At 68.5% G+C, this 24,811-nt stretch overlaps 9 protein-coding genes across 9 annotated transcripts; 7 read left to right on the top strand and 2 right to left on the bottom strand.

Annotated features, from left to right (window-relative positions):
- Nucleotides 1-684: 684 nt before the first annotated feature.
- MICPUN_109623 (predicted protein) lies at nt 685-2,992 on the top strand. The gene has a single exon (XM_002506783.1). The coding sequence runs from the start codon at nt 1,879-1,881 to the stop codon at nt 2,203-2,205; it is 327 nt and encodes a 108-aa protein (XP_002506829.1). The 5' UTR covers nt 685-1,878; the 3' UTR covers nt 2,206-2,992.
- A 4,031-nt stretch (nt 2,993-7,023) lies between these two features.
- MICPUN_64725 (predicted protein) lies at nt 7,024-7,517 on the top strand (the record flags this gene model as incomplete). The annotated part of the gene is made up of 2 exons (XM_002506782.1): nt 7,024-7,076; nt 7,196-7,517. The coding sequence occupies 2 exons, from the start codon at nt 7,024-7,026 to the stop codon at nt 7,515-7,517; spliced, it is 375 nt and encodes a 124-aa protein (XP_002506828.1).
- Nucleotides 7,518-7,583: 66 nt separating this feature from the next.
- MICPUN_104532 (predicted protein) lies at nt 7,584-10,031 on the bottom strand (the record flags this gene model as incomplete). Its single annotated transcript, XM_002506626.1, has 1 exon — nt 7,584-10,031. The coding sequence occupies one exon, from the start codon at nt 10,029-10,031 to the stop codon at nt 7,584-7,586; it is 2,448 nt and encodes an 815-aa protein (XP_002506672.1).
- Nucleotides 10,032-10,201: 170 nt separating this feature from the next.
- MICPUN_64723 (predicted protein) lies at nt 10,202-11,218 on the top strand (the record flags this gene model as incomplete). The annotated part of the gene is made up of 1 exon (XM_002506781.1): nt 10,202-11,218. One exon carries the CDS (start codon nt 10,202-10,204, stop codon nt 11,216-11,218), a length of 1,017 nt encoding a protein of 338 aa, XP_002506827.1.
- A 175-nt stretch (nt 11,219-11,393) lies between these two features.
- MICPUN_64722 (predicted protein) lies at nt 11,394-12,278 on the top strand (the record flags this gene model as incomplete). The annotated part of the gene is made up of 1 exon (XM_002506780.1): nt 11,394-12,278. The coding sequence occupies one exon, from the start codon at nt 11,394-11,396 to the stop codon at nt 12,276-12,278; it is 885 nt and encodes a 294-aa protein (XP_002506826.1).
- A 1,143-nt stretch (nt 12,279-13,421) lies between these two features.
- MICPUN_66603 (predicted protein) lies at nt 13,422-15,065 on the bottom strand (the record flags this gene model as incomplete). The annotated part of the gene is made up of 3 exons (XM_002506625.1): nt 13,422-13,879; nt 13,922-14,714; nt 14,760-15,065. Coding segments are annotated over 3 exons (1,557 nt in total), but the record flags the coding sequence as incomplete, so codon positions are not given.
- A 2,527-nt stretch (nt 15,066-17,592) lies between these two features.
- On the top strand, nt 17,593-18,387 carry MICPUN_64720 (predicted protein; the record flags this gene model as incomplete). The annotated part of the gene is made up of 2 exons (XM_002506779.1): nt 17,593-17,595; nt 17,710-18,387. 2 exons carry the CDS (start codon nt 17,593-17,595, stop codon nt 18,385-18,387), a joined length of 681 nt encoding a protein of 226 aa, XP_002506825.1.
- A 171-nt stretch (nt 18,388-18,558) lies between these two features.
- MICPUN_64719 (predicted protein) lies at nt 18,559-20,411 on the top strand (the record flags this gene model as incomplete). The annotated part of the gene is made up of 4 exons (XM_002506778.1): nt 18,559-18,594; nt 18,817-19,980; nt 20,054-20,173; nt 20,244-20,411. The coding sequence occupies 4 exons, from the start codon at nt 18,559-18,561 to the stop codon at nt 20,409-20,411; spliced, it is 1,488 nt and encodes a 495-aa protein (XP_002506824.1).
- A 1,937-nt stretch (nt 20,412-22,348) lies between these two features.
- MICPUN_89118 (predicted protein) lies at nt 22,349-24,805 on the top strand (the record flags this gene model as incomplete). Its single annotated transcript, XM_002506777.1, has 4 exons — nt 22,349-22,551; nt 23,200-23,526; nt 23,620-24,100; nt 24,152-24,805. 4 exons carry the CDS (start codon nt 22,349-22,351, stop codon nt 24,803-24,805), a joined length of 1,665 nt encoding a protein of 554 aa, XP_002506823.1.
- Between the last annotated feature and the right edge of the window lie 6 nt (nt 24,806-24,811).

Raw genomic sequence — 24,811 nt, 5'->3', positions numbered from 1 at the left:
GCCGACGCCGCGGCGGATGGTCCAAACGGCGTGGGATGCGCGGTGTGCCTGTGGGGAATCGCGCGGTCGCTGATGCCGGACGTGAACAACTACAAGACGCGGCGGCCCGCGCGCGACGCCGCGCGCGCCGCGCTCGCCGCCGCGAGGACCATCGTCGAGGCGACGATCGACGCGAACACAGCTGTGATGAGTGACGATCGGAACGATCCGAACACGGCCACTGGAACGACGCCGCACGCGTACTCGACGGATCCGAGATCGTTGAAAAAGCTCCGCGCGCTCGTGGATTCCGCGTCCGCGTTCTTCGGCGATCGCGAAGCTTCAGACGCCGACTCCGAGGATGCGCAGCTTGCGGCGCACGAGCGCTACCTCGCTTCGCTTCGCGCGTGGACGGAAAAATCTTCAGACGGCGGCGTACACGACGAGAACCCGAACCTTTCATTGGGCGAAGACGCCGACGTCCTCGCGCTGCTGGGCGAGGCGGCGATGAACCCGACGCCGTGGCGGTACTGGCGCAGGGACGGGAGTTACGCCAACCCCGACCGGGACCCGAGGCGTAAGCCGGAGCCGCGGCGGGTGAGGGGTAAATCCGCATCGGCGGAGGCGCCGAGGGACTGGACCGGCGCGGCGGCGGCGGCGGAGGCGGGGACGGGGACGAGGAGGAGGAGGGAGGGGGAAGAGGGCATCGAGCCGGGCGTCGATGGCGGCGTGGACGGCGATGGCGGCGACTCGGACGACGCGAATGATCCCGGCGTCGTCTTCGGCGTCGAGGCGGAGGTTGGGGAGCGAAAGTCGGAGGGGGCGCACACCTCCGAGGCGATGACCGCGCTCAACGGCGCGCTCCGCCGCGTGCCCGGCCATCTCCTCGCGGCGCACATGCTGGTGCACCTCACCGAGTCCCTCCCGCCGCCCAGGCTTCGGCCCGCGGTGGACGGCGAGCGGGGCGATCAATCCGAAGCGGACGATGCCGATCACCTCGGCCAGAAAGGAGGAATCGGAATCAACGGACCCGGACCCGATCCTCGGATGAATTCGTTTCTCACCGCGGCGCTGGGCGAGACGGCCGCGGATTCGCTCGCGTCCCAGCTCGCTCGCAACGCCGGCGTCTCCCCGCACCTCGCGCACATGGCGGCGCACACGTACGTCAGGGTGGGACGGTGGAGGGACGCGGCGGAGATTTCCAAAATCGCGATAAAAGCCGACGAAGCGTTCGCCGCCAACTGCGTGTACCCCTACGGCGCGGACCACAACGTCGCCATGCTCGTCTCCGCGGCGGCGATGGCGCGCGACTTCGCCACCGCGGGTACGCACGCGATGTCGCCGGGGTTGAGGCACGGTGCCGTGGACGCGCACGCGGGTTTAACTTCTGGTTTTTACCCCGCGAGTGCGCTCGTTGTATACGCCAGGTTCGGCGAGTGGGAACGGATCCGCGCCGCCGCCGATAACGCCGAGCTGCATAGAGCGCCGCTGTCGAAGGCGTACGTGGACGCTAACCCGCAGGGCACGACGAACGCCGAGCGTTGGACGTGGAGGGTCGCCGCGTCGCCGTGGGGCAGAGCGCAGTGGGCGTACGTCTTGGGTTTGGCGAGCACGAAGGACGGCGTGGAGCCCGAGTACCCCACAAACGACAACGACGACTTGTACCCTGATGAGTCGCCGGATGAGTCACCGGATACTGAGACGGATGATGAGACGACGGAGAGCTGGCGCGAGATCAGCGGGTGGGAGTGGATCGAGCACCTACGCAAGTTGACGATTCGCAAAATCACCGACGACTCCCCGGACGTCCAAGTCCCCACACTCACCGCGAGGAACGTCAGCTCGCCCTTTGACCACTACTCCCCGTTTTGCCCTTGGAAGCGGCTCATCGCGTCGGTGATGGTGGAGACGCTGCAGGCTGCGTACGTCGTCAAAGGGGAGTACACCGCGAACAAGGCGCTGATGGCCAAGTACCACCTGCAGACGGCGGTGAAGATGTACGACAAGCTCCCGTACTTTGAACCCGAGCATCACTACCTGCCCGCCAGGCAGTGCCTCGGAGAGTTTTACCTGAGAACAGGGGATTGGGCCGGGGCGTTTAAGCAGTTCGCGAGGGACTTGGACGAGGACCACCCGCAGAACCCGTGGTCTCTGCGCGGGCTGGAGCGCGCGGCGGCGCGAACGTTCGGCAACGAGAGCGCGTGCAACGAGGTGTTCACGCCGTGACATGAGCCTCATACGAGCGAACCAAAGTCCGCGTAAAGTTTAGCGTAGGTGATAATAATCTACCCTTCGAAGTTCTCTAAACGCGCCTCGACCGCGCGCACCTCGTCCTCGAACCGCGCTCGAATCGAATCCACTTCCAATCTTCCAATCGGATCCGCCAAAGCCACCGTTTCCCTCAGCTCGACGAAGCACGCGTCCGCCGCCGCCTTGGTGGCTCGAGCGCAGTCTCGCGAACGCTCCGCGATTTGCGCCGCCTCGACGAGCTTGCGCTCCGCTCTCAACGCTCGTTGCGTCGCCAGTTCCGCTCGCATCTCGGCGTCGTGCGCCGCCTCGAGCGCCTCGTGCGCCGTCAGCTCGAGCTCCACGCATCGTCGACGCAGCGCCGCGGACGTCATCGCGTTGAGCTCCTCGGACTCGCATCGCCAGTCGTCCTCCGCGGGGGTCCACTCCCCCAACCTTTTTTTTCGCTCGAGCTCCTCCGCCTGCGCCTCGTCCTTCTCGCTCGGCGTGGGGGAACCCGAGTGCTCGAGCCGGTGGAACAGACGCGACATCATCTTCTTGTTGTCCCCGATGGGCTTCACGGGGGGCACGAAGGGTTTAGGGTTAGGGTCAGGGTTAGGAGTGGGGGATTCGTCTTCGCCCCGCTTGAGCCTCTCGACCGCGCCGTTGGCTTCGTTGGCCCTCGCCGTCGCGGCGGCGGCGGCGTACTCAGCCTTCGACGCGCGCTCCTCCGCCCTGCGCAGCGCGACGCGGTCCGCTCGGATAATCTCAACCGCCTGCTCCACGCTCGTGACGGACGGCACCGCGTCGTCGTCGTCGTCGTCGTCGCGGTCGATGAACGTCGGCCGCTCGCGCATGGACTGTATGTCCTCGTACGCGGACCGGGGCGGCGACGTCGCGTGATCCGTTACGCCCGTTACGGCCGTTACAGCCGTTACAGCCGTTACGCCCGTTACGCCCTCCTTTTCCTCGAGCTCGCGCACCCGCTCCTGCGCCTTACGCAGCCTCAGCTTGAAGTCGTTCGTCATCTCGATCGCATCCGAGTGCTTCGCGCGAATGGAATCGAGCTCGTCCCTCGACGCCTTGGCCTCCGACCTCGCCGTCGAAGCGTCGGCGATCGCGACGTCCCTCTCCCGCTCCAGCGCTTCAATCTCGCGCCGCAAACCGGCGTGACCCTCCAGCTTACCAGCTGTCGACGCCTCCCTGCGAACCTCCTCCATCTCGAGCTCCTTTCGCGCGTCGCTTCGGATCTCATCCGCGCGTTTCGCAACGTCTTTCGCGTCGCACTCGGCCCTGGCCAACGCCAGATCCGCGGTAAGAGCCTTGACTTCCTCCTTCGCCGACGCGAGCTGCGCGTCGAGGTCCACGAGCACCGCCGCGGCTTTGGCGTCCGCCTGCTCGTTCGCGTGACGCGCCATCTGCTCCCGCGCGGCGTCGAGCTCGGCGCGCATGGCGTCCCACCCCCGGGCGAGCTCGGCCTTTGCGTTTTCTTTCGTCTCGTTGAGTTGGATCCGCATCGCGACGAGCTCGTTTTTGGCGTCGTCCCGAACGTGGCGGAGCACCGCCTCGAGCTCGCGGCGTCTGGCGCACTCGGCGTCGAGCTCCGTCTCTTTCAGCTTCAAACGTTCCCTGGCGCCGTCGCGCTCGAGCGTCGCCCGCTCCGCCTTGACGAGCGCGGACGCCGTCTCCTGCGCTTTCGACGCGGACGCGTTCGTCGACTCTTCGAACTTTGCTCGCCAGTTCCGCGCCTCCTCCTCCGCGCGTTCGACGCCCGCCGACGCATCCTCCCTCGCCGCTTTCGATGCGGCGAGCGCGGCGTCGCGCTCGCGCTCGACCGCCTCCAACCTCGCGGCCGTCTTGGCCTCGTCCGCGCGGGCGACGAGGAGGGACTCGTTCGCTCGGCGAGTCTCGTTCTCCGCTCTGATGACGTCGTCGCGGCGGCGTTCAATCTCCGCCTCGTGGCGCTTTATATCCCCCGCGCGACGGTCCAGCTCCCGGCGAACCCGTTCGAGCTCCTCGTTCACCGCGCCGAGCCTGCCCTCCGCGGCGGACGCTCGAGCGGACGCGTCCTCCGCCTTGTCCCGCAGGCTTTTCACCACGGCGTCTTTTTCGAGTATTTCCCGCTCGCGACCGGCGACGATCGTATTCGTCTCCCGCTCGTGATCCGCTCTCAGGGCGTCAAACTCGGCGCGCGCCTCGCGCGCGTCCTTCTGCGCCTCCGCCGCGCGTCGCTCGGCGCCTTTTTCCCGTTCGATTGACGCGTTCAGGTTCGCCCTGACCTCCGCGATGATCGCCGCCGTTTTTCCCAACTCGGCTTTGACGTCGACGAGCTCCGTTTGCGCCCTCTCGAGCTCGCCGCGACGCGAAGCCTTGGCCTCCGCATCCTTGAGCGCCGCCGCCTGGTCCAAACACTGACGCTCCAGCCGGTCGCCGTGCGCCCTGGCGTCTTGAAGCCGCGCGTTTAGATTGGAAACTTCCGCGTCTTTCCGGACGCATTCGCGGTCCCTCTCGGCCAGCGCGACGCGGCGCTCGCGTTCAACTTGTTCGACGCGACGTTCAAATTGCGCTTCCAGATCCTTCGCGCGACGTTCAAACTCAGCTTCCAGATCCCTCGCGCGATTGGCCGCCGCCGCCGCGTTCGTCTCGGCGACTTGCGCGCGAGCCTCCGCCTGCGTCGCCGACCGCGTCGACTCCAGCCGAACCTCGGCGATTGCTCGAGCGGCTTCCTTCTCGGCGTCGGCGATTTTGCGATCGCACTGCACCCGCGCCGTTGCGAGATCCGACCGCAGCTCACCCACCCGCGCCTCCCAATCGCGCCTCAGCGACGCCACAAACCGCTCGTGCGCCTCGGCCGACTTGGTCTCTCGCTCCGCTCCATCCGCCGCCGCTCGTTCCGACCGCTCATCCGCGCGTTCCAGTTGCTCCCGCAGTTGTTCCAGTTGCTCCCGCAGCGACGCGATCAACGCGTCCGCGTCACCCGCGCGCGCCGCCGCGAGCTCCGCAGCCCGCGCCGCCTCCAACGCCACCTCGAGCTTACCCTCGGCGTCCCTCAATCGTTCGTTCGTCTCTGATCGCGCCGCGACGTCGACGGCGAACGATTCCACCGCCTCAGCCACCTCGGTCCGAACGATGCGAGCTAAAAGGTTCGAAGTTCCGGGGTTGCTCGTGGACGCGTCGGTCGGGGTCGCGACGTCGGCGTCGGCGTCGAACAGCACTAACCCCGGGGTGGGCGCGGGCGCGAGCGGCCTCTGCGTCCGTTCCGCGTCGAACCTTTCCCTCTCCGACGACAGCGCGTCGTTCGCCGCCGACAGCTTAGCCTCCAACCGTTCCCGCGTCGCCTCCAGCTCCCGCTCCTTCGCCTGCGCCCGAACGGACGCCACTGCCGCGTCCCGCAACTCCCGCTCGAGCGTTGCGCATCGATCGCCCAGCTCGCGAATGCGCGCGCGGTCCTCCGCTGACGTGGCCGCTGACGTGGCCGCTGACGTGGACGCTCGATCGACGTGATCGCGTTCGCGGCGCTGAACCGCGTCGAGCTCAGATCGAAGCCGTGCAACCTCCGCTGACGTGGCCGCTGACGTGGACGCCTTTAACGCCTCGAGGTCATTCACCCGACGCTCGAGCGCGCGTCGCGTCGCCTCGTGCGCCTCCTCGCGTCGCGCGGCGTCGTCCTTGGCGTCCTTGGCGTCGTCCAGCATCGCGTCGAATCTTTCGCCCAATTGGACGTATCGAACACGCATCGTTCGTCGCTCGTGCTCGAGACGTGCCAAGTCGTCCTCTAAGCGGCGCGCTCGTGACTCGGCGCGCGTGAGCTTGCGCGCCAGGCGGTCGTTCCGGCGTCGTTCGGAGTCGAAACGCGATTGGGCGTCGGCGGCTCGACGGGTGAGGTCGGCGAACCGAGTGGTAAAGGCGTGAGGTAGAGGGGTAAAGGCGTCGGGGGGCGAACCCTTTGGTCGCGGGTTCGATTCCCGGTGCGTGACGCGGATCGCGCGGGACCAACGCGCGGACGGCCGCGGCGGCGTCGGCGTTTGTTCGCCGTCGTCGTTTTTTTCTTCGCGACGGCGGCCGCGCGCCGCGCGACTGTCATCTTCGTGTACGTTTTCATCGGACGAGGCGACGACGACGACGGGCAAGTCCGCGCCCCGCGCGGCGGCTTTGGAGAGCAACGCCTCGATCGGGTCGACCGGGGTGGGGGGCGTGGGCGACGGCGTCCGCGCGCCCGTCGGTGTCGTCGATCCAGCGGGCGGCGCGGGGGTCGCCGGGTCGTCGTCGTCGTCGTCCCGCCCCCCAGGATGAGGCGATCGAGGAGGCTCATCGCCCCCGACTGATGCGTCGTCTCCTCTCGGCCGGTCGCCTCCTCGGGCGGCTGGCGTCGCCTCCGCGGGTCTCCATCCGCCGTCCCCGCCCGCGGCGATGAGCTCGTCCATGAGCTCCTTGGCGCGCGACGCCGCGAACGTCTCCGTCGCCGGAGACGACGCCAGAGCAGCGTAGAGGGCGTCGTGTCGCACGTTGGATTCCAGCGAAGCCTGCACGCGCTCGGCGAGCTCGCGGGCTCTGTTGAGGTAGGCGGTGGACGGCGTTCCGTTCGTCGACGGCGGAGCACCCGCGCCTCGCGTCTCCGATCCGGGCGTCGTCGTCCATGGCGCCATGGCGCCGCGGACGCGCGCGTCTGCACTGGTCGCGCGGATGTTGGCGCCAACTTTCGAACTGTTTGGCGACGAACTGAAAACTTGACCGCTCGACGGAATCTTACTTGCATCCCGACGGGCGCCACCTGCTTCGTCTCACAACTCGCGACGCGCGGTATCGGCACATCCGACGATGGCCGCGGTCCTCCCATCCCCCGCGCTCATCCGCACGCTCAAACCCGCGGGGTGCGCTCCCCCTCGACCCCGAGCTCAGCCCCTCGAATCCCCATCGTCGTCGTCGTCGTCCTCGCCTTCCCAAACTAACCCTTCCTCACTAACGCGTGTCCCCTCCCGAACCCACGCAGGGCCCGCAGGGTTCGCGTCCGCTCCCCCGCGGCGCTCCCCCGTCGGTTCACCGTCCGCGCCGCCGCCGCCGCGAGCGACGACGACACGGTCGAGATCGCGCTCAAGGTGGACGGCATGATGTGCGAGGGCTGCGCCGAGTCCGTCACCGAGGCGCTTCGAAAGGCATCCCCGGACCGCGTCGTCACCGTGGACGTCAACCTCGAGACGAAGATGGTGCGCGTGGGGGTCAACGCGGAGAGCGCGGTGGCGGGACTGACGCTGATGCCCGCGCTCGTGGACGCGGTCAAGGGCGCCGGGTTCGACGCCGAGCCCGAGTTCTGACTCGGACGCCGACGGTGCGATGACAAGGAATTGACAAATCTATAGACACTTACGAAAGGGATCGTCCTAATCGCCGAAGACGTCGTCCAGCCTCGCCCCGAGCGCCGTCGTCGGCGTCGCCCTGACGAACGCGCGGATGCGCTCGCCCGTCACCGCCGCGATCGGCACGGTCTCGTCCGCCCACCGCACCGCCTTGCGCTTTGAAAGCTTTTCGCCATTCACTCGAAGCGTATCGCCGAAAGAGGAAGCCGCGGCGATCGCCTTTCGCCGCTCCAAGTACGCGTCGACGAGAGCCTGTCTGTTGTCCGACGTTTGTCCGACGTTTGTCCCTTTCCTGTTTCCCTTCCTGTTTCCCTTCTTCCCCCGGCCGCCGGCCCCCGTCGCGCCCGCGCGGTGCCGCGCCGCGCGCTGCTCCTCCTCCAGCGCGATCGCCGCGAGCATCTCCTCCACCGTCTCTTCTCGCGGCGGCGGTTGCGGCGGACCGTCGGGCGGGGCGGGAACGGCGCCTCGGTGTCTCCGCGGCTTTTCCCCGTGCGACGGGTGGACGGCGTCCTCGTCCTCGTCCTCGTCCTCCTTCGAGACGACGTGGTGCGGGGTTTGGTCGCCGGTGATGCGGGGTTCCGGAGGTTTCTGGAGGGTTCCGGGCGGGGGTTCGTCGTCTTCGTCCTCGTCCTCGTCCTCGTCGTCGGCGAGCCCCTCGAACGGGTTCGCGGCGAGCGGCGCCGGGCGCGACCTGAACCCCGCGAGCGTCGCCTCGAACTCCGCGGCGTCAATATCCGCCATCAACGCATCGCGTCGACCGCGTGGACTCGTGCTGACGTGGACTGTCGACGTGGACTGAACCTCGTCATCCGGGATGTGCTCGGGAACCTCGGCCTCGTCCTCCTCGATCACGTCATCGGCGTCGGCGTCCCTCCTCTCGGTCCTCCGAGGTTCCCGACGGTCGTAACGGTCGTCGTAACGGTCGTCGTCATCGTCCTCGACGTCGATGACGATGCGCGGGGGTCGCCCTCGCGCCAGCCTCGGCGCGGGCGGCGGCGACGCCGGTGCGAACTCGCCGTGGGACGCCGGGGGGCACGAGTAAGTCGGGCTCTTTTTCTCAAGTCTCTCCCCGCTTGCCCGCCCAAGTACGGGCATGCGCTCCATCGCTCCTTCGAGGCGCTCGAGACGCGCGCGGAGTGCCGCGCGCTCCACCGCCCCAGCCTCCACCTCTGAACGCAAACCCTCGAGTTGGTCGCACAGGCACCGCTCCAGAAGCGCGAGCCTCGAGTCCATCGCGGCGTCCATTCTGGCCAGAAGGAGCTCGTCGGAGTTCGCGGAGGGCTTCGGGGGATGAGACCGATGAACGAGGGGGAGCTTCGAAGCGGCGTTAGCGGCGTCGCGCGCGGCTCGCTCCGCCGCGAGCGCGGCCTGCAGCGCGGCGAGCGCGATGGTACTCGCGTCGGTGGCGGGCGCGGCGTCGGCGTCGGCGTGGAGGAAACCCGGGGGCGGTGCGACGTCCACGGGAGCGTCAAAGCCCTCGCCAAAGTCTTGCGCCACGTCATCAGCCACGTCATCAGCCACGTCATCAACCACGTCATCAGCCACGTCATCAGCCGCGATGGCGTCCGGCGCGTTCGCGAAGGACGGGGGAAGCGTCGGCAGGTCGTCCGCGCGTTCGTCGTCCGCCCACGCCGTCGTGGGCTCCTTCGAGACGTCCTCCCCGTCGCGCGCGTCCTCGGGGAGGTTTGGGAGGAGCGTTCTCAGCAGGCTTCCCTGCCTCTCGAGGGCGGGCGGCGGCGACGACGACGACGCGGCTCGCGGGTGCTCGTCGCGGCGCTCCATGGCGCGACGGATGACGGTGAGGGGCGGGGGAGGTCCGGGCGGGGGCGTCGGCGGGGGAACCGTCTTCCTCGGCGGCGGCGGCGGCGGATGGCGCGATTCGTCGAGGGTCACCCTCGGGACCCCGCATCGGCGGCAGTCGTCGCGCGCCGGGCGGTTACGCTGGTGGCACTCGTCGCACCTCCAAGCCTCGGCGTCATCCTCATCCTCGGCGTCGTCGTCGTCGTCGGTGGCGGCCGCGGCGGCGACCGGTTCGCGCGCGGTCCGACGCGAGGCTGCTGACGTCAGGCTCGGCCACTGGGCCTCGTCAACCGCGCGTGCGTTATTATCGGCGGAATCGTTTCCTCCTCCCGTCGGGTCGCCGTCCTCGCTGGTTTCCCCCGAGGAGTCGGCGTTGGACAGCGGACCGCTCGGGGTGTCACCGCGCGCGATCGTCTCGACGGACGGCGCGGCGGCGTCGCGGTAGGATCCCTGCGGCGGCGCGGGGTGGAACTCTGAGGCGCCCGCGTCGAGCGGCGCGAGCTCGGGAGAATCATCGTCCGGCGTCGTCGTCGTCGTCGCTTTGTTTTTCCCAATCGCGCCGCGCGGGACGGCGTTGCTGAAGACCTTGACGCCTCGCTTGTTGCGATGGAACCGCTTCGCGGGCGTCGGCGTCGGCATCGGCGTCGGCGTCGGCGTCGGCGCGGCGGTCATGCTTCTGACGACGACGACGGCGGCGGCGGCGCGTGCGGGTGCGAGTGTCGCCTCGCCTCGAGCAGATCGATACGCGTGCGTTACTCCGAGGCTGGTTTCATCGGAGACGATCCGCGCGGGAGGCGAGCGGGCGCGGTCACTGCACCTGGGGTGTCAAATCGTTGAGCGCGATGGGGGCTTGCGCCAGTAAGGCGCCCGAGGATCACCGCGCGGACCGCGCTCTGCACCTGGCGACGCGGCGGAAGGAGGGATGGGGCGTGTCGAGGGGCGGCGAGGGGACCGGGCGGCCGGCCATAACAGCGTCGGCGCGGGCGGACGCACCGACGACACCACCGGGGGTTGACGAGAAGATGGAAGAAGCGGGAGACTCGGCACCGCCGGTGGAGGAGGAGGAGGAGGAGGCGCCCGCGCCCGAGCCCCAGACGCCCCGAGCCCCACCGCCCGTGCCGCACCTCACGCTCGTCTTCGTCGGCCTCGACGGCGCGGGGAAGACCGCGGTGATACGCGCGCTGGCCGCGAACGACGGCGCCGGTCAGCGGAAAAGCGCTGCTTCATCAGTCCACCCAGCAGAAGAAGGAACGCTCTGCGCGCCCCCGACCACGGTGGCGGTGACGTATCACGCGGGTTTAACGGCGTGCGGGGTATCCCTCGACGTCGTGGACGTCCCGGGGGGCGGGGTCGTCGCCGGAAACGCTCGACACGTTGCGTGGCGCCGACACCTCGACGCCCTCCTCACCCCCGAGGTTGATGATTCCAAATTGCCAAAAAACCAAATTGCCAAAACGACGAGTGCCAAACCGGTTGCCAAATCGGTGGACTGCGTCGTGTTCGTGGTGGACTCCGCGGACGACCTTCGCATGGCGGTCGCGAGGGAGGAGCTGTGGCGCCTGTGCGGACTCGTCCCGCCCGGGGACGAGAACGCCCCCGGACGGTATCGAACCCTCGACCGCTCGGCGGCGCCCTCGCGGCTCGCCGACTCGACCGCGAGCGTGCTGGTGCTCGCGAACAAGTGCGACGTCGACGGCGCACTCGCCGCGGGGGAGGTGGGCGACGCCCTGGACCTGAGTGAGCTGCGCGCCGAGATGGGCGCGGTGGGGGTGCGCGTGATTGGATGCGAGGCGTGCAGCGCGGTGGACGGGGGCGGGATAGAGCGGGCGCTGGAGGGGGCGCTGCGGCGAGAGCGGTGAGTGTTGTTGAACATCAGAGAACTGTCTTGTAGTCTACGAAGGTAGCAGAGGTCGATCTCCCCTTCGATTTGCCTTCGGGAACGAATCGCGAGCTGCCACCTCAGCTCGGCGGATCGCGTGCGCGACGTCACACCCCCTCGCGCGCCTCGACACAAGCCGACGAGCGCGACCGACGATGTCCGCCGCATCCGCGCTCTCCGCGCGCTCGAACATCGCCCCGAGCATCAGCCGCGGCGTCGCCGCCTCCCGCGTCGCGAGTCGCGCGCGATCTTCCCCCGGATCCTCCGTCGTCGTCGCCAAGGCGACTCCCGCGGAGCAGAGCAACATCGTCGTCTTCGGCGGCACCGGCGGCACCGGCTCCGAGTGCGTGGTCCAGGCGCTGCGGCGCGGCGCGAAGGTCACCGTCCTCGCGCGCGATCCCTCCAAGATGCGCCAGCCCCCGGGCACCGGCGGCGCGAACGAGGGCGCGCCCGTCTCCGACCCCAACCTCACCGTCGTTCGCGGGAACGTCTCCAACCCCGCGGACGTCGCCAAGGTCATCACGAAGGACACCACCGGCGTCGTCGTCTCCCTCGGGGGTAAGACGAAGGACGTCGGCGCCACCATGCTCACCGACGGCACCACCAACGTCATCAACGCCATGAAATCCGCGGGCATCGCGACCGACGCGAGGATCGCCATCGTCACATCCATCGGAGCCGGAGATTCGGCCAACCAAGCCCCGATCGTCTTCCGCGTCCTCATGGCCACCGTCATGCGATCCATCTTCAACGACAAGAACAACCAGGAGGCGCTCTTCCTCGGACCGGGCGGCCCAGGACGGGACCTCGAGTTTTGCGTCGTGAGACCGGGCGGACTCGGCGTCGGACCCCCCACGGGCATCGTCAACGTGATCGACGGGGAAGCCGGGAGCATCGCTCGAGCGGACGTCGCGGATTTCTGCCTCGGCGCCCTGTTCGAGGAGGCGTTCCCGTACATCGGCAAGGCGCCGTGCATCTCGTCCGTGGGCGGGACGTCGTGGACCAAGGACCGCGGCGGCAAGGGGATGATGGAGGCGTGATCGATTCACAACTGAGAGTATCATAATAGACTACGAAGTCTCGTCGCGTGAAAATTAATCCATCGCGCGACTCCCCTCTTCGATCGCGAGACTGATGAGGGTTTAACGATCGCGCCCGTCCGCTCGTCCACCGCCGCCGCCGACGAGCACGTCCTCGAGGCGCCGCCGCTCCACCCGCGCGCGGAGCGATTCCAGCGCCGCCCGGCGCTTTCGACGTTCCAACCTGTCGCCGCCCCCTTTCCCCTCCGAAGAGCCCGATCCGCCCGGCCTCGTCGCCGCCGCCCGCATCGCCGCGAGCGCCGCCCTCGCCTGCGCGCGCCACCACCTCGCCCTCGCCCTCGCCCCTTCGCGGCTACATGCGGTCGCCCCGCCGGCCCACACGACGCTCGAGCTAGCCAGCACCGAAGTCGTCTCGAGCGGCGCGAACGATGAGGCTTTATCACCCGGTGACTCACCGCCCGGTGACTCGTCGCTCCCCGGCCGTCCGACGGCGTTCAGGTCGGTCGCCTCCAGTCCGCGAGCTAGCGCATCCACCGACGCCTCGTCCCCGGGTGCCGACTTTTCGTTCCCGTCCCCTAGGGAGGCCTCATTCGCGACGCCCTCCGCCGCTTTGGTTACCAAGGATGAAAAAGAAACATCGGACTCGTCCCTCGCCGCCGCGTCGACAACCGCCGGGTGATTCTCGTCCAACAGCGTTCCCACCAGCCTCGGCCCCCGCGCGCCGCGCCGCTCGCACGACAGCTGGACCCACACGGGCGATAGCACGCGCAGCGGCGGCGGCAGCGGCGGCAGCGCGCGGGAGGCGGCGCACGCGGCGGACCCGCGCCGCTTCGATACCGCGTACGTCCACGCGAGCGACTCGTCGTCGTCGCCGCCCGCGATCGACTCGTCGGATCTCCTCTCCAGGCGAACGCCGGCGACGGCGCGCGGGGCGTCCGCGCGCATCCAAACGTCTTCCGAAGACGCGACGGAGGAATCGGAATCGTCAAGTCCCGGGTTCAAATCCCGGCGGCGGCGGCGAACCTCCGTGAACGTCGTGGTCATCGCGGGCAAGACGGCGTCGCGAGTAGCGTCGTCTACGTCGGCGCCTCTCGCTCGGCTCTCGCCGGAAAGGTTCGTGTCGGACACGAGTCGGACACCGACGCGGACGTGGAACCTCGGCACGAACGCAACGAACCCGTCGTCCTTAATCTCGTGGACCACCGCGCGCTCGACGCGGGGTGCACGCGCGAGGGTCTCGAGGAGGTAGAGCCCGGCGCATCGCGCCTGCGCTCGCTTAGCCGCTCGATTGCGCTCGTTGAGGTGGTCGGCGACTTTCGCCAAACCCGCGGGGGACGACAAGCTCTTCGACGTCCCGGGTGCCGACTTTTCGTCTCCGTCCCCGTCCCCGCCGCCCGTCACAGCGTCCATGAGCTGCCTGTGCACCACCACGTCCGCGTACCGACGAATCGGAGACGTAAAGTGCGTGTACAGCGTCAGCGCCAATCCGTAATGCGAATTATTACTCCCTTCGACTCCGCCGGAAGCGACGCGGTACCGCGCCTCGGACATCGCCCGCGTCGCCATCCCGCGGAACAGCGCGTCCGTCGCCGCCGCCACGGCTCGCGCCGAACGACGACCGTTTTCCGACCGTTTTCCGACACCGACTAAAACCTTGTCCGACGACGTCGCCTTCGTAATCGCCGACGAGAGCGAATTCGCCAGCGCGGTTCCGTCGGTCGCGTCCAAAGTGACCCCCGTAGCGCGTTTCATCAAACCCGCCAATTCCTCGAACCCTTCGGGCCGGGGCGGCGGGTGGGATCTCACGAACGCGCGGGGGTCGCTCGCGACGATCTTCTCCGCGACGGCGGCGTTCGCGGCGATCATCAACTCCGCGACGATTCGCATCATCGGTACCTCGCCCTTCGTCAACACGTCTCTCGGCACGCCGTCGCTGCACGTCTCGAACCGAAGCTCCGCGGACGCGAGCTCCACGGCGCCCCTCGCCGTTCGCGCCGCGTTACACCGCCGGGCGAACGCGGCGAGGACGGCGAGGTCGTCGCGGACCCTTCGCGTCTCGGTCGCGTCGTTCAGGTCGTCCGCTTTCGTGGGCGGCGGAACGCCGTCCAGGATGGCTTGCGCCTGGTAGTAGTTGAGCTGATGGTTCGACCGGATCACCGTTCGACCGAACCACGGGCTGTTAGGGCCTTTCGATCCATCCGGGCCCATCCCTCCCATATAGGGCCGACAATGCGCATCCAGCGTCCACACGCAGGACACCGCGAGCCGTTCGCGTCCTCCGAGCAACGAGCAGACGTTCTCGGATAGGAGCGCGGGGAGCATGTCGCATCGGCCGCCGTCGGCGAGGTACACGGTGGTGCCCCTCGCGTACGCCTCCAAGTCGAGGAACGATCCGGCCTTCACGAAGTGCGACACGTCGGCGATGTGCACGCCCACCTCGTAGCCAACCAGCGGGTCGTATTTGTCCACGTCGGCGTCCACGTCGGCACGCGTGTCCAATCGGATTCGCCTAACGGACAACGCGTCGTCGACGTCGACGCACCCCGGCGGGTCGACGCTCATCGTCCGTACCCCCCGCATGTCCACCCGAGACGCCAGCTCCGCGTTTGGTACGCTCCACGAGGACTCTTTATCGTGAGTATCAGGACCCGATGATACGTGCGAATCGACCCTCGGTAACTCGTTCATCGCGCCGGTCGAAAAGACGTTTGTTAAAGGGACGTCGCACTCCGCCAAGACGGCCGCCGTCTCCGCGGCGAGATCGCCCGCGGGACCGAGCGCCTTGACCACCCTGGCCTCCGGGTGTTTGCTGTACGCGCTCCACCGCGTGACGCGCGTGATGAGCCTCTGACCGCGCAGCTCGCGCGCGCGCCGCGTGAGGAGTCGCACCCGCGGGAATCGCCGGTCCATGGGTATCGCGAGAGCGCCGTTTTTGTCCATCTTGTCGTTTTGTTTTCCGGAGAGGCGCCCGGATCCGTCGTCGTCGTCGTCGTCGTGTTCGGCTATCGTGGCGACGATGTCGACGCCGCGGCGGCGTAGGATGCCGACCACCTCCGCGGCGGGCGCGAGCCGACGCCGACGCGTGCTCGAACCCCGAGGTCCCGGGATGGAATCGGCCGGGGGCCGAGAAAGATTCCCGTCTTTTTTGTCAGATTCTTCGCCGGCGTCCTCCGTGACGTCGTCAGAGTCGGCTTCGTCGGACTCTTCACCCGTCTCCGAGTCGCTAGCCCCGTCGCTCCCCACCGCGTCGCTAGATCCGGCGTCGATCACCACCCACCGCGACCGGGGCAGCAGCCGAACCGCGACGACGTCCCCGTCCAGTGCCCTGTTCCTCAGCGTCCTCGTCGGGATCAACAAATCACGCCCGTGGGCGCCCCGGTGGGCACCCCCGTCCTCCCCGTCCCCGTCCCCGTCGTCGTCGTCGTCGTCCCCATCGCGCGTCTCCTTCCCGACACGCACCGTCGCCTCCTCCGGCCGCTTTGAACTCACGCGGATCGTGCCGCGCATCAGGTCCCCATCCTCCAGACCCGCGTCGATCGCGTCGGCGTCCCAGTGCGGCGGAAACGCGCGTTTACGCGAACCCGAGGTCCCGGGTTCGATACCGCCATTCGACGCCGCCAAACTTTGCGCCTCGATCGCCTCGCGCCAGGACTCGAACGCGCCCATCGCGTCCGCGTCGTGCGCGTGGAACCTCGGGAAGTACTCCGACGCGGACAGCACCTCGACGCCGGGCGGCAGTCGCCTCTGCATCTCCGCGGCGATGTCGGCGCCAGCTGTGAATCCCTCTTGTCCAGCTGTGAATCCCTCTTGTCCAGCTGTGCCGCCGCCCCCTCGCCCGCCGCCTCGCAGTGTCTCGGCTCGGGACTCGGAGAGGACGACGACGGGAAACGCGCCGCGCACCTTGCCCGCGTACCACGCGGCGGTTCGCAGCACCGGGTCGTGAAACACTGAGAAGGTGGGGTTTGGAATGTTCGCCGTGTTCGCGTCGTCCGCCCCACCGCCGCTCCTCGCGCGCGCGCCGCTGTCGCGCGCCGCCGCGACGACCGACGTGTGCGCGCAGTGCTCGTTCGGGAACATTCGAACGCTCCGTCGCCTGTCGTTGTGCACGTCCCGGATCCGGCGCGACAGCCTCGCGTCGCCCCTCGCGTGCGCCCGGCGAACCTCCGAGCCGAGCACGATGACGTTCGTGGCGGACCGCGGCATCTCGAGAAAGTCGACGTGCTCCGCGATGGCGTCGGCGTCGGGGACGAGGTAATGCGTCGCGTCGGCACCCAGTGGGGTGCCCACTGGGTGCCCACCGTCTTGAACGTCGTCGTTCGCGCACGTCCCGCACAGCGCGCAACCGCACGGCACGTCGTCCCTGAGGTGCACGTCCTCGGCGTAGTTGACGACCGCGCCGGTCCTTCGTCGCAGGCGATGGCCCGCGACGCGCGCCGTCGTGCCGTCCCACGCGGACGCCATCGCGGACACTACGGGATGATTCGTCGGGCGCGAGGGTCGGGCGTCGGCATCGTGGCGCGCGAGGACGAGCCAGGTGACCCGAACGACGCGGTGGAGCGCGACGAGGAAATGACAACGACGGTCCTCGTCTCGGGAGCAACCAGACGGGACCATCGGCGCCCGCCCTAAAACACGATCCAGATCGCGCGCATCGTCTCACAACACGAGCGCGGCCCGAGGCGGTATTGGCGATGGCACTAGACTGATAGTGACACGAAGTAACATGAATTAGGACGTGACGCGTGCGGAGCACGCCCCCTGCGACGGGAGAGACGTCCTCGCGAAGCGAGCCCTTGAATGGGCGACATGGGGCGCGGAGCGCCCAGATGAATCATTGGCTCGAATTAAATGGAAGGGTGGCGATCGAACCCGTGAGGCTTCGTGGACAGTGTCCGAGCGCGAAGGAAGGTCGCTCGCGACGAGACGAGCGGGTGGGTCGCCGGATCGAACCCCGCCGCGGGCGAACCCCGCCCATCCGCGCGCGTGAAGCCGCCGGAGGGTGTTTTCCCGGTGCCGAAAAATCGCCTAACCGTAAAATGACACAGTTCTCGTCTGGGCATTCAACATGGTGATTATTCACTAACTAATTGATGACGTGGTTTCACTATAGAAACGTATGCGAAGTAGTCTGAATCCAGATTTTCGTTATTCAGGCGCTGTGATGAGCTGCTGATTTTCTTGGAACGCTCGACGACGAGTTTCATCAGTTTCCCGCAACGTTGGGCGACGTGAGGATGGGCCGCAGGAGCAAACCCGCGCGGGGCGCTGGGGTCGACGTCGCACCTGGGACACGGGCAGGGACGCCCTGGCGATGATGGCCTGACGCACGTCGCTCGGTGCGACGACATCGGCCCGCTCGTCGGGGGCGACGTCATCGTCCACGCGCCAGCCTGGACGTCACCCACCTCGCCGCTCGCTCGTGGTCTCGAAGGCATCGACCGGCGGCGGCGGCGGCGGCGGCGACGACGACGACGACGTCAAGCTGAGCAACTACAAGGGGACGTCGGGCGCGGTCAAGGGCTTGGTCAGCGGCCTCACGGCCGTGGTGAACGCGTTCGGGGTCGGAGGCGGTGACGTCGCGTCATCGGGGTCGTCCGGCGCGACGAGACGCGAGCGCAGGGAGGCGCGGCCGCCGCCGTCCACGCCGCGGAATCCGACCGCCCTCGCCGCGGACATCGCGCGCGAGTTCACCGAGGCCAAGTACCTGTGGACGGGCGACATCAACCCCGAGATGTACGACTTGTACTGCACGTTCACGGACCCGACGCTCTCCTTCGCGGGGCTGGAGACTTTTCAGAGGAACCTCGCCAACCTGCAGCCCGTGCTGAGCCGGCTGGTCAGGGACAGCGACGTCGAGCAGCTGTACTCGTGCGAGCTGGCGGGGGACGGGAAGGGCGGCGGCGGCGGCGGCGCGGTGCGGGCGAGGTGGAGGATGACGGGCAACCTGCGGGTGCCGTGGCGACCGCGGATAGACCTCGAGGGGCAGACGACTTTTACCTTTAAGGACTACGGCGGCGACCGAGGGTGCCTGATCACGGCGTACCAGGAGGAGTGGGGGCTGTCCGCGGGGGAGGCTGTGATGCAGCTCGTGACGCCGTTCAAGTGGTAGCGGCCGCGTCGGTTCCAGACGGCGTGCGTGTAGGGGTTTCATAGACTACCAACTCACACGGGGTTGTTCTCCTTCGCGCCGACAGCTGTGCACTGTTTTACCTTTTTCACGACGCAGCGGGAGCTCACTTCTGACCGCGCGCGCCGTCCTGCCCCCCCGCCGCCGCCCTTCATGGGCACGCCCCCTCTCATCGAGCTCGATGAGAACGTACGCCCCTCACGCTTCTCCCTCGCGCGCGCGCTCGCTTCGATCCTCTCGCGCGCTTTCCGGAACCCCGCCCGTCGCGTTTTTCACGCGTTTTCTTCCCCCTCGCGAAGGAACCGCGTCTTCGCGCGCGCGCGCGGCGCCCTTCGCGCGCATCTCTCGCCCATCCCGCACCCGCGCGTGCATCTCACCTCCTTCCCGCCATCGCGTCCCCTCGCATCGCAGGGGCTCACCCCGTACGAGCGGGAGCGCGCCGAGAAGATCGCCCGCAACGCCGCCCAGATGAAAGCCCTCGGCCTGCCCGCACTCGGCGGTATCGTCGGCGCCGCACCGAGCTCCGCCGGCGGCTTCACCCCAGTCCGCCGCAAGAATCCCATCGCCACCCCCGAGCCCGCCGCGCCCTTCCGCATCATCCTCCGCGAGCGCCCCGCCAAGCCCGTCAACTACAACGTCGACGCCTTCGACTCCGAGGACGAGGAGGAGGCCCGCGAGCGAAAGAGGGCCCGCCGAGCCGAGACCGCCCGCGCCGGCGGGAAGCCCCGCAAGCGCCCCGCCGCCGCGAAAGACGACGACGACCGCTCCGACTACGAGGTCGAGTCCGGCGATGAGGACGACGACGACGCCCTCGGCTCCGCATCCGACTCCGAGACCGACTCCGACGACGAGGTCGACCCCGATCCTCCCTCCGAGGAGTTCCTCCTGTACGGCGGCAGCCTCGCCAAGAAGTACGAGGTCCCCGAGCACCGCGCGCGCGCCAACAGGACCGCGGCGATGTACACGAACGGCACCAACTGGCTCGAGGAGTCCAAGCTCAACTTCAGGGCGTGCCGCGACAGGGCCAAGGAGCGCCGGCTGGCCAAGGAGCAAGCCGCCCGCGAGAAGCAGGAGAGGAAGCTGCAGAGGAGGAAGGAGAAGGACGAGGGCGCCGGCGCGATGGTGGTCGTGCCGGGCGACGCGCCCGAGACCGATGGTGTCGACGTGAACGGTAAGAAGATCTACCGCAAAGTGTTCCACACCAAGCAGGGCGCCGAGGGCAAGACACGCGGCAGGGGGGGGGAAAACGGGGAGACGACGTGCGCCAAGTGCAAGATCAACATGTCGAGCGAGTGGCTCAACAACAAAGACCCCGCAATCCCCGGCGAGAAGATCTGCGTATCATGCTATCTCAGAGCTAAGGTGCGTGCCCGCCAGTTCGATCCTCGGGTTCTCCACCCACCACGTCTTACCGCGTATCTCTTCCTTGCGCAGGTTGGCGACGGCTACGTTTGCCCCGGGTGCCGCTCCACCAAATCCTCGAATTGGCTCAACGCCAAGGGCCACCTGGTCGGCCACGACGACCAGCTGGTGGAGAAGGGTGTCAAGATCTGCACAAAGTGCAATGCGAAGGAGGTGAGAACTCGTGTCGTGTGTCCTGTCCGACCCCATCGCTAACCCTGTTTTCCTCTCCCAGCCCCCGTTCAAGGACGCGCAGTGCGTCAAGTGCGAGGACAAAGCTCCCACCGCCTGGGGGAAGTCCAAGCACCAGATGAACGAGGCCACGGGCGAGCCCCACTACATGTGCGGCAAGTGTTGCAGGGCTGAGGTGACCGCCCGCCCGAGTTCGTTTCGTTCCACCGTTTTCCACGACTCTGACTCTTCTCCTCCTTTCGCAGCCGGAACGGCTGGGCGACGCATGCGCAAATGCAGATTGCGGCACAGCCGAGCCGAATGTCTGGCGCAGGTCGAAAATCAAGAAGAGGGTGGGCGAGCCCGACGCGCCGGCTCCTATGTGCAATTCTTGCTGGGTGAAGGAGGCCAGGGCCCTCAAGAAGAAGGACTGAGCCCCATCCACCCTCCTGACCTCCGCCGCCGCCCCGCCGCCCCGACAACGACACGTCCCAACCGCACCCAGTCACCCGCCGTCGCGCCCGAGCGCACAAAGGCTGACCCGAACGACGCTCACCTCACCAACACCGATTTGTAAATATGAATGCGTTCAACGAGCCTCCGACTCGCGTCGCCCTCGCGTCCCTGCCGCCCCTCCCGCGCCTCTGGGAGAAAAACCGTTTTGCGAAACGTCCGGCCGCGGCCAAAATTCAAAAAGGCGGGATCGCGCGCGCCCCGTGCCGCGCCGCGCCCGCCGCGCGCGTCGCTCGCGTCGCGTGCACGTCCCCGCGCGCCGCGGTGGCCGTACGTCCCCGCGCGCGCGCCTCGATCGTCGCCGCCGCGGTCTCCGAGACCGCCCATCTCCATCGTCGCCGCCACCCATCATTTGTGTCATGAATGAATCGGTCCACATGCATGATGGTGTGGGCTTCGCCCACCATCTCGCGCATACAAGGGCTCGCTTCGCGAGGACGTCTCTCCAGTTCAATAAACGCGCTGCGCGCGTCGCGTCCCCGCCCGGATTCGAACCCGGGACGTCCCACGCCCCCACCAACTCGACCGACGCTGGGCTGGTCAAGATTTGGGCGCACCCCCTATAGAACGCCACCATCGGCGCCCGCCCTAATAAAACACGATCCAGATCGCGCGCGTCGTCTCACAACACGAGCGCGGCCCGAGGCGGTATCTCGAGCCCGCACCGATCGAACCGCCTCGAGGGCGAGTACCCATCGCGAGCTCGTGGACGACGCGCGCGTCCGATCGACATCTCACCGCGACGCCGACGGTTCGGAGCGGTGGGCGGACGTTAGGGCGGGAATCGCGACTGACGCGCGGGCGCCGCTGAGGGATCTCCATGGAGCCACCCCCGCCCGGCGCGGAGCCCGAGCCCGAGGCGTTCGATCCGAACAACCCGTACGCAGCCTACGACGCCTACGCCGCGCAGCTCTACCAGGAGCAGCACCAGGCGTACGCCGCCGCCGCCGCCGCCGCGGCCGAGGCCCCGGCGTCCGCCCCGGGAGCTCAAACAGATCCCCCTCCGGGATCCTCCGCGATGACGCAGTCGATGCCGCCCGGGATGACCGCGCCGCCCGGGATGACCGCCACGACGGGCGGCTACGACGCGGACGCGTACGCCGCCTACTACGCCCGGTGGGCCGCCGAGTCGGCGGCGCAACACGCGGCGTATTACGAGGCGCAGAGAGCCGCTGAGGCTGCCGCCATCGCGGCGGTGCCCACGGCGGAGAGGCTCGCCGCCGTGGCCAAGAACGCGTTCCAGGGGCTGCCCCCGGAGCCGCCGCGTAAGGTGGCCAAAGTGAGCGCGACGGTGGCAAAGTTTGAGGCGGCGGCGGCGGCGGCGGCGGCGGCGGCGGGTGGAAGCGCCGAAGCGGACGGAGGAGGAGGAGGAGGAGGAGGAGGAGGAGGAGCGGGCGAGGGCGGAAGATCTTCGAATGGAGGGATCGGAGGCGACCCCGCGGCGGGCACCGGCGGCGTCGGTCGCGAACCCCCCGCGGCGGACGACATGGACACGGACGCCGCCCCGCCGCCGCCGCCGCCGCCCCCCGAGGCGCCCGAGGCGCGCGACGACCTGCCCCCGCCGCCGCCGCCTCCCGCCGCGCCGCCCGCCAAGCCCGTCGTGGACAACAAGAAGGTCATCGCCAAGCCGACGGTGGTGGGCAAGGGCAAGCTCGCGGGCGCGGACTTTGGCGCCCGGGGCTCGAATCCGAGGGAGGGCGGCGCGGTGCATCCTAACCCTAACCCTAACCCTAAAGCCCCCGGGGGCGACGCGAAGGCGACTGGAAATTCCGCGGAGAAGGCGCCCAGGAAACCCACGTGGCAGGAGACGGCGAACGAGGCGCTCGCGTCCAACCCCGTCTCCCTCTCCGCCATCGAGATGGCCAGGGCTCGGTTGGCCAAGGAACGCGAGGACGCCGAACGAGAACGACGCGAGAGGGACCGAGACCGGGACAGGGAAAGGGACAGGGATAGACGCCGGGACCGCAGCCGCGACGGGGACAAGGAAAGGGACCGCAGTCGCAGCCGCGACAGGGACCGCGGCCGCGACAGGGACCGCGGCCGCGACAGGGACCGTCGCGAGTCGAGAGACGGGCGGGACGGGCGCAGATCCTCCCGCCGTCGCGGCGGCGGGAGCGCGAGCGGCGGCTCCCGCAGCCGGGAGCGGAAATCGTCTCGCAGGCGGGAAGGCGGTCGCCGCAGCCGCAGTCGCAGTCGCAGCCGCGAGCCCCGCGCAATCTCCGACGCCCGGGTAGATGCCGACGGATCCCCCAAGGATAAGGACTACTGGGAGAAGTACTACGCGGCGAAGTTTGGGGTCGCGGCGTCGGACGACCGCAAGCACGAGGACGCAGTCGGCGTGAAGGACTGGGACAAGTTTTACCAGGAGAAGTACGCGGACGTGGAGAAGAAGGAGAAGAAGGAGAAGAAGGAGAAAAAAGAGAAGAAGGAGAAGAAGGAGAAGAAGGAGCACAGGACGCCGAAGACGTCAAATCTGGGGGACGCGGGATTCGAACCCGGGACCTCGGAACCTGGCGCGAGCGGCGCGCCCGGCGCTGCGGTTTCGTCGGTGAGCGCGGGGGGTGGCGACTACGACACTTTCGTCGCCGCCGAGGTTCCACCGCCCCCGCCGCGAGCCGACGTCAGTTCTCCGCGAGCCGGTGACGGGCGCGGAGACGATCATCGCCTCGAGCGCGGTTCGAGCGGGAAACGGCGACGGGCCTCTTCGAGGTCGAGGTCGAGGTCGAGGTCGAGGTCGAGGTCGAGGTCGCGCCGCAGGGATCGCGGTCGCGGCGACAGGGACAGAGATAGGGACCGCGACAGGGACAGGGACCGCGACAGGGACCGCGACAGGGACAGGGACCGCGACAGGGACCGCGACAGGGACAGAGATAGGGACCGCGACAGAGACAGGGACAGGGACAGGGACAGGGACAGGGACAGGGAGCCTCGCGCGAGAAAACCTCCCGACTTTTCCAACCGACGACCTCTTCGCAACCGCGGCGCTCGCAAGGCGCACGTGGGGCGAAAGTGGGGACCGAACGGCACCCCGCCCGAGTCCCCGTCCGCCTCGGGCGACGAACGCGAGGCAGAGAACGGCGCGGACGGCGGAGGAGCGGGAGGGGGACGCGCAGCCGGACGGGAACGGAGCGGCTTTGACAAGCCCGCCGTTCCCGGCAAGCCGCCGGACCCCGCCGACCAGGCGGCTCACGAGGCTCGGCTCGCCGCGCTCCAGGCGGCGGGCATCAACGTCCAGGCCACGCGTCACGCGAGGCGCGTCTACGTCGGGGGGTTCCCCGACAACACCAACGAACCGGAACTCGCGTCGTTCATCGCGAACGCGCTGGTGGCGATCGGGGGAGCGTCGGGAGCGTACGACCCGGACAACGGCATGACGTGTGTCCTGTCCGTGTACATAAACCGCGATAAGCTTTTCGCGTTTGTCGAGTTTCGGACGGTCGAGGAGGCGTCCAACGCCATGGCGTTGGACGGCGTCGTCATGGCGGGCTCGCAGCTGCGGGTGAGACGGCCGAACGATTACCAGCCGCAGCAAGCCGCGCTCATCGGGCCGACGACGCCCGCCGATTCCCTGAATTTGGCCGCGGTGGGTCTGATACCGGGGGTGAACGGAGTTCCCACGGGCGCCGCCCCGGGGATGGTCCCGGGGATACCGTCCACGCAGCAGTCGAGCGGTCGCAAGCTGTACGTCGGCAACCTGCCGCCCTACCTCACCGAGCTTCAGGTTCTCGAGCTCCTCCAGTCCTTCGGCGCGGTGCAGGCTTTTAATCTCGTGGTGGACAAGGACACGGGTACGTTGAAGGGGTACGGGTTCTTCGAGTACGCCGACGCCGCCGCGGATGAAGCCGCGATGGAGGGCCTCACCGGCATGCGGCTGGGCGACAAGGTTCTCAACGTCAAGAGGGCCGCGTACGACGGCGGGGTCGGACAAGGGGTCGGGCAAGCGAGCGGGTCGGCGCAAGCGCCCGGATTTGCCCCCGGAAGCCTTCCGGCGAATGGGGAATCCGCCAGCGAGTGCGTCCGCCTGACCAACATGGTGACCAGGGAGGAGCTCACGGACCCGACGGAGGCGCGGGAGATACTGGAGGACACGCAGGAGGAGTGCGCGGGGTTCGGTGAACTGACGCGGGTCGTGATGCCGTTGCCCAGGCGCACGCGGTTGGAAGATCCCGCGGGGGTCGGGGAGGTTTTCCTGCTCTTCGCCGACGCAGAGGGCGCGGCGCGGGCGGTGCGGAGTTTGAACGGGAGGAAGTTCGCCGATCGCGTCGTCTCCGCCGGATTCATCACGCGCGCGGAGTTCGACAAGTACGTCGTCTGACGGGAA

The sequence above is a fragment of the Micromonas commoda genome, chromosome 16 (assembly GCF_000090985.2).
Source record: "Micromonas commoda chromosome 16, complete sequence".
Lineage (NCBI taxonomy): Eukaryota > Viridiplantae > Chlorophyta > Mamiellophyceae > Mamiellales > Mamiellaceae > Micromonas > Micromonas commoda.
The sequence above is the reverse complement of the archived record's forward strand: the minus strand, read 5'-3'. Positions and strand labels throughout refer to the sequence as shown.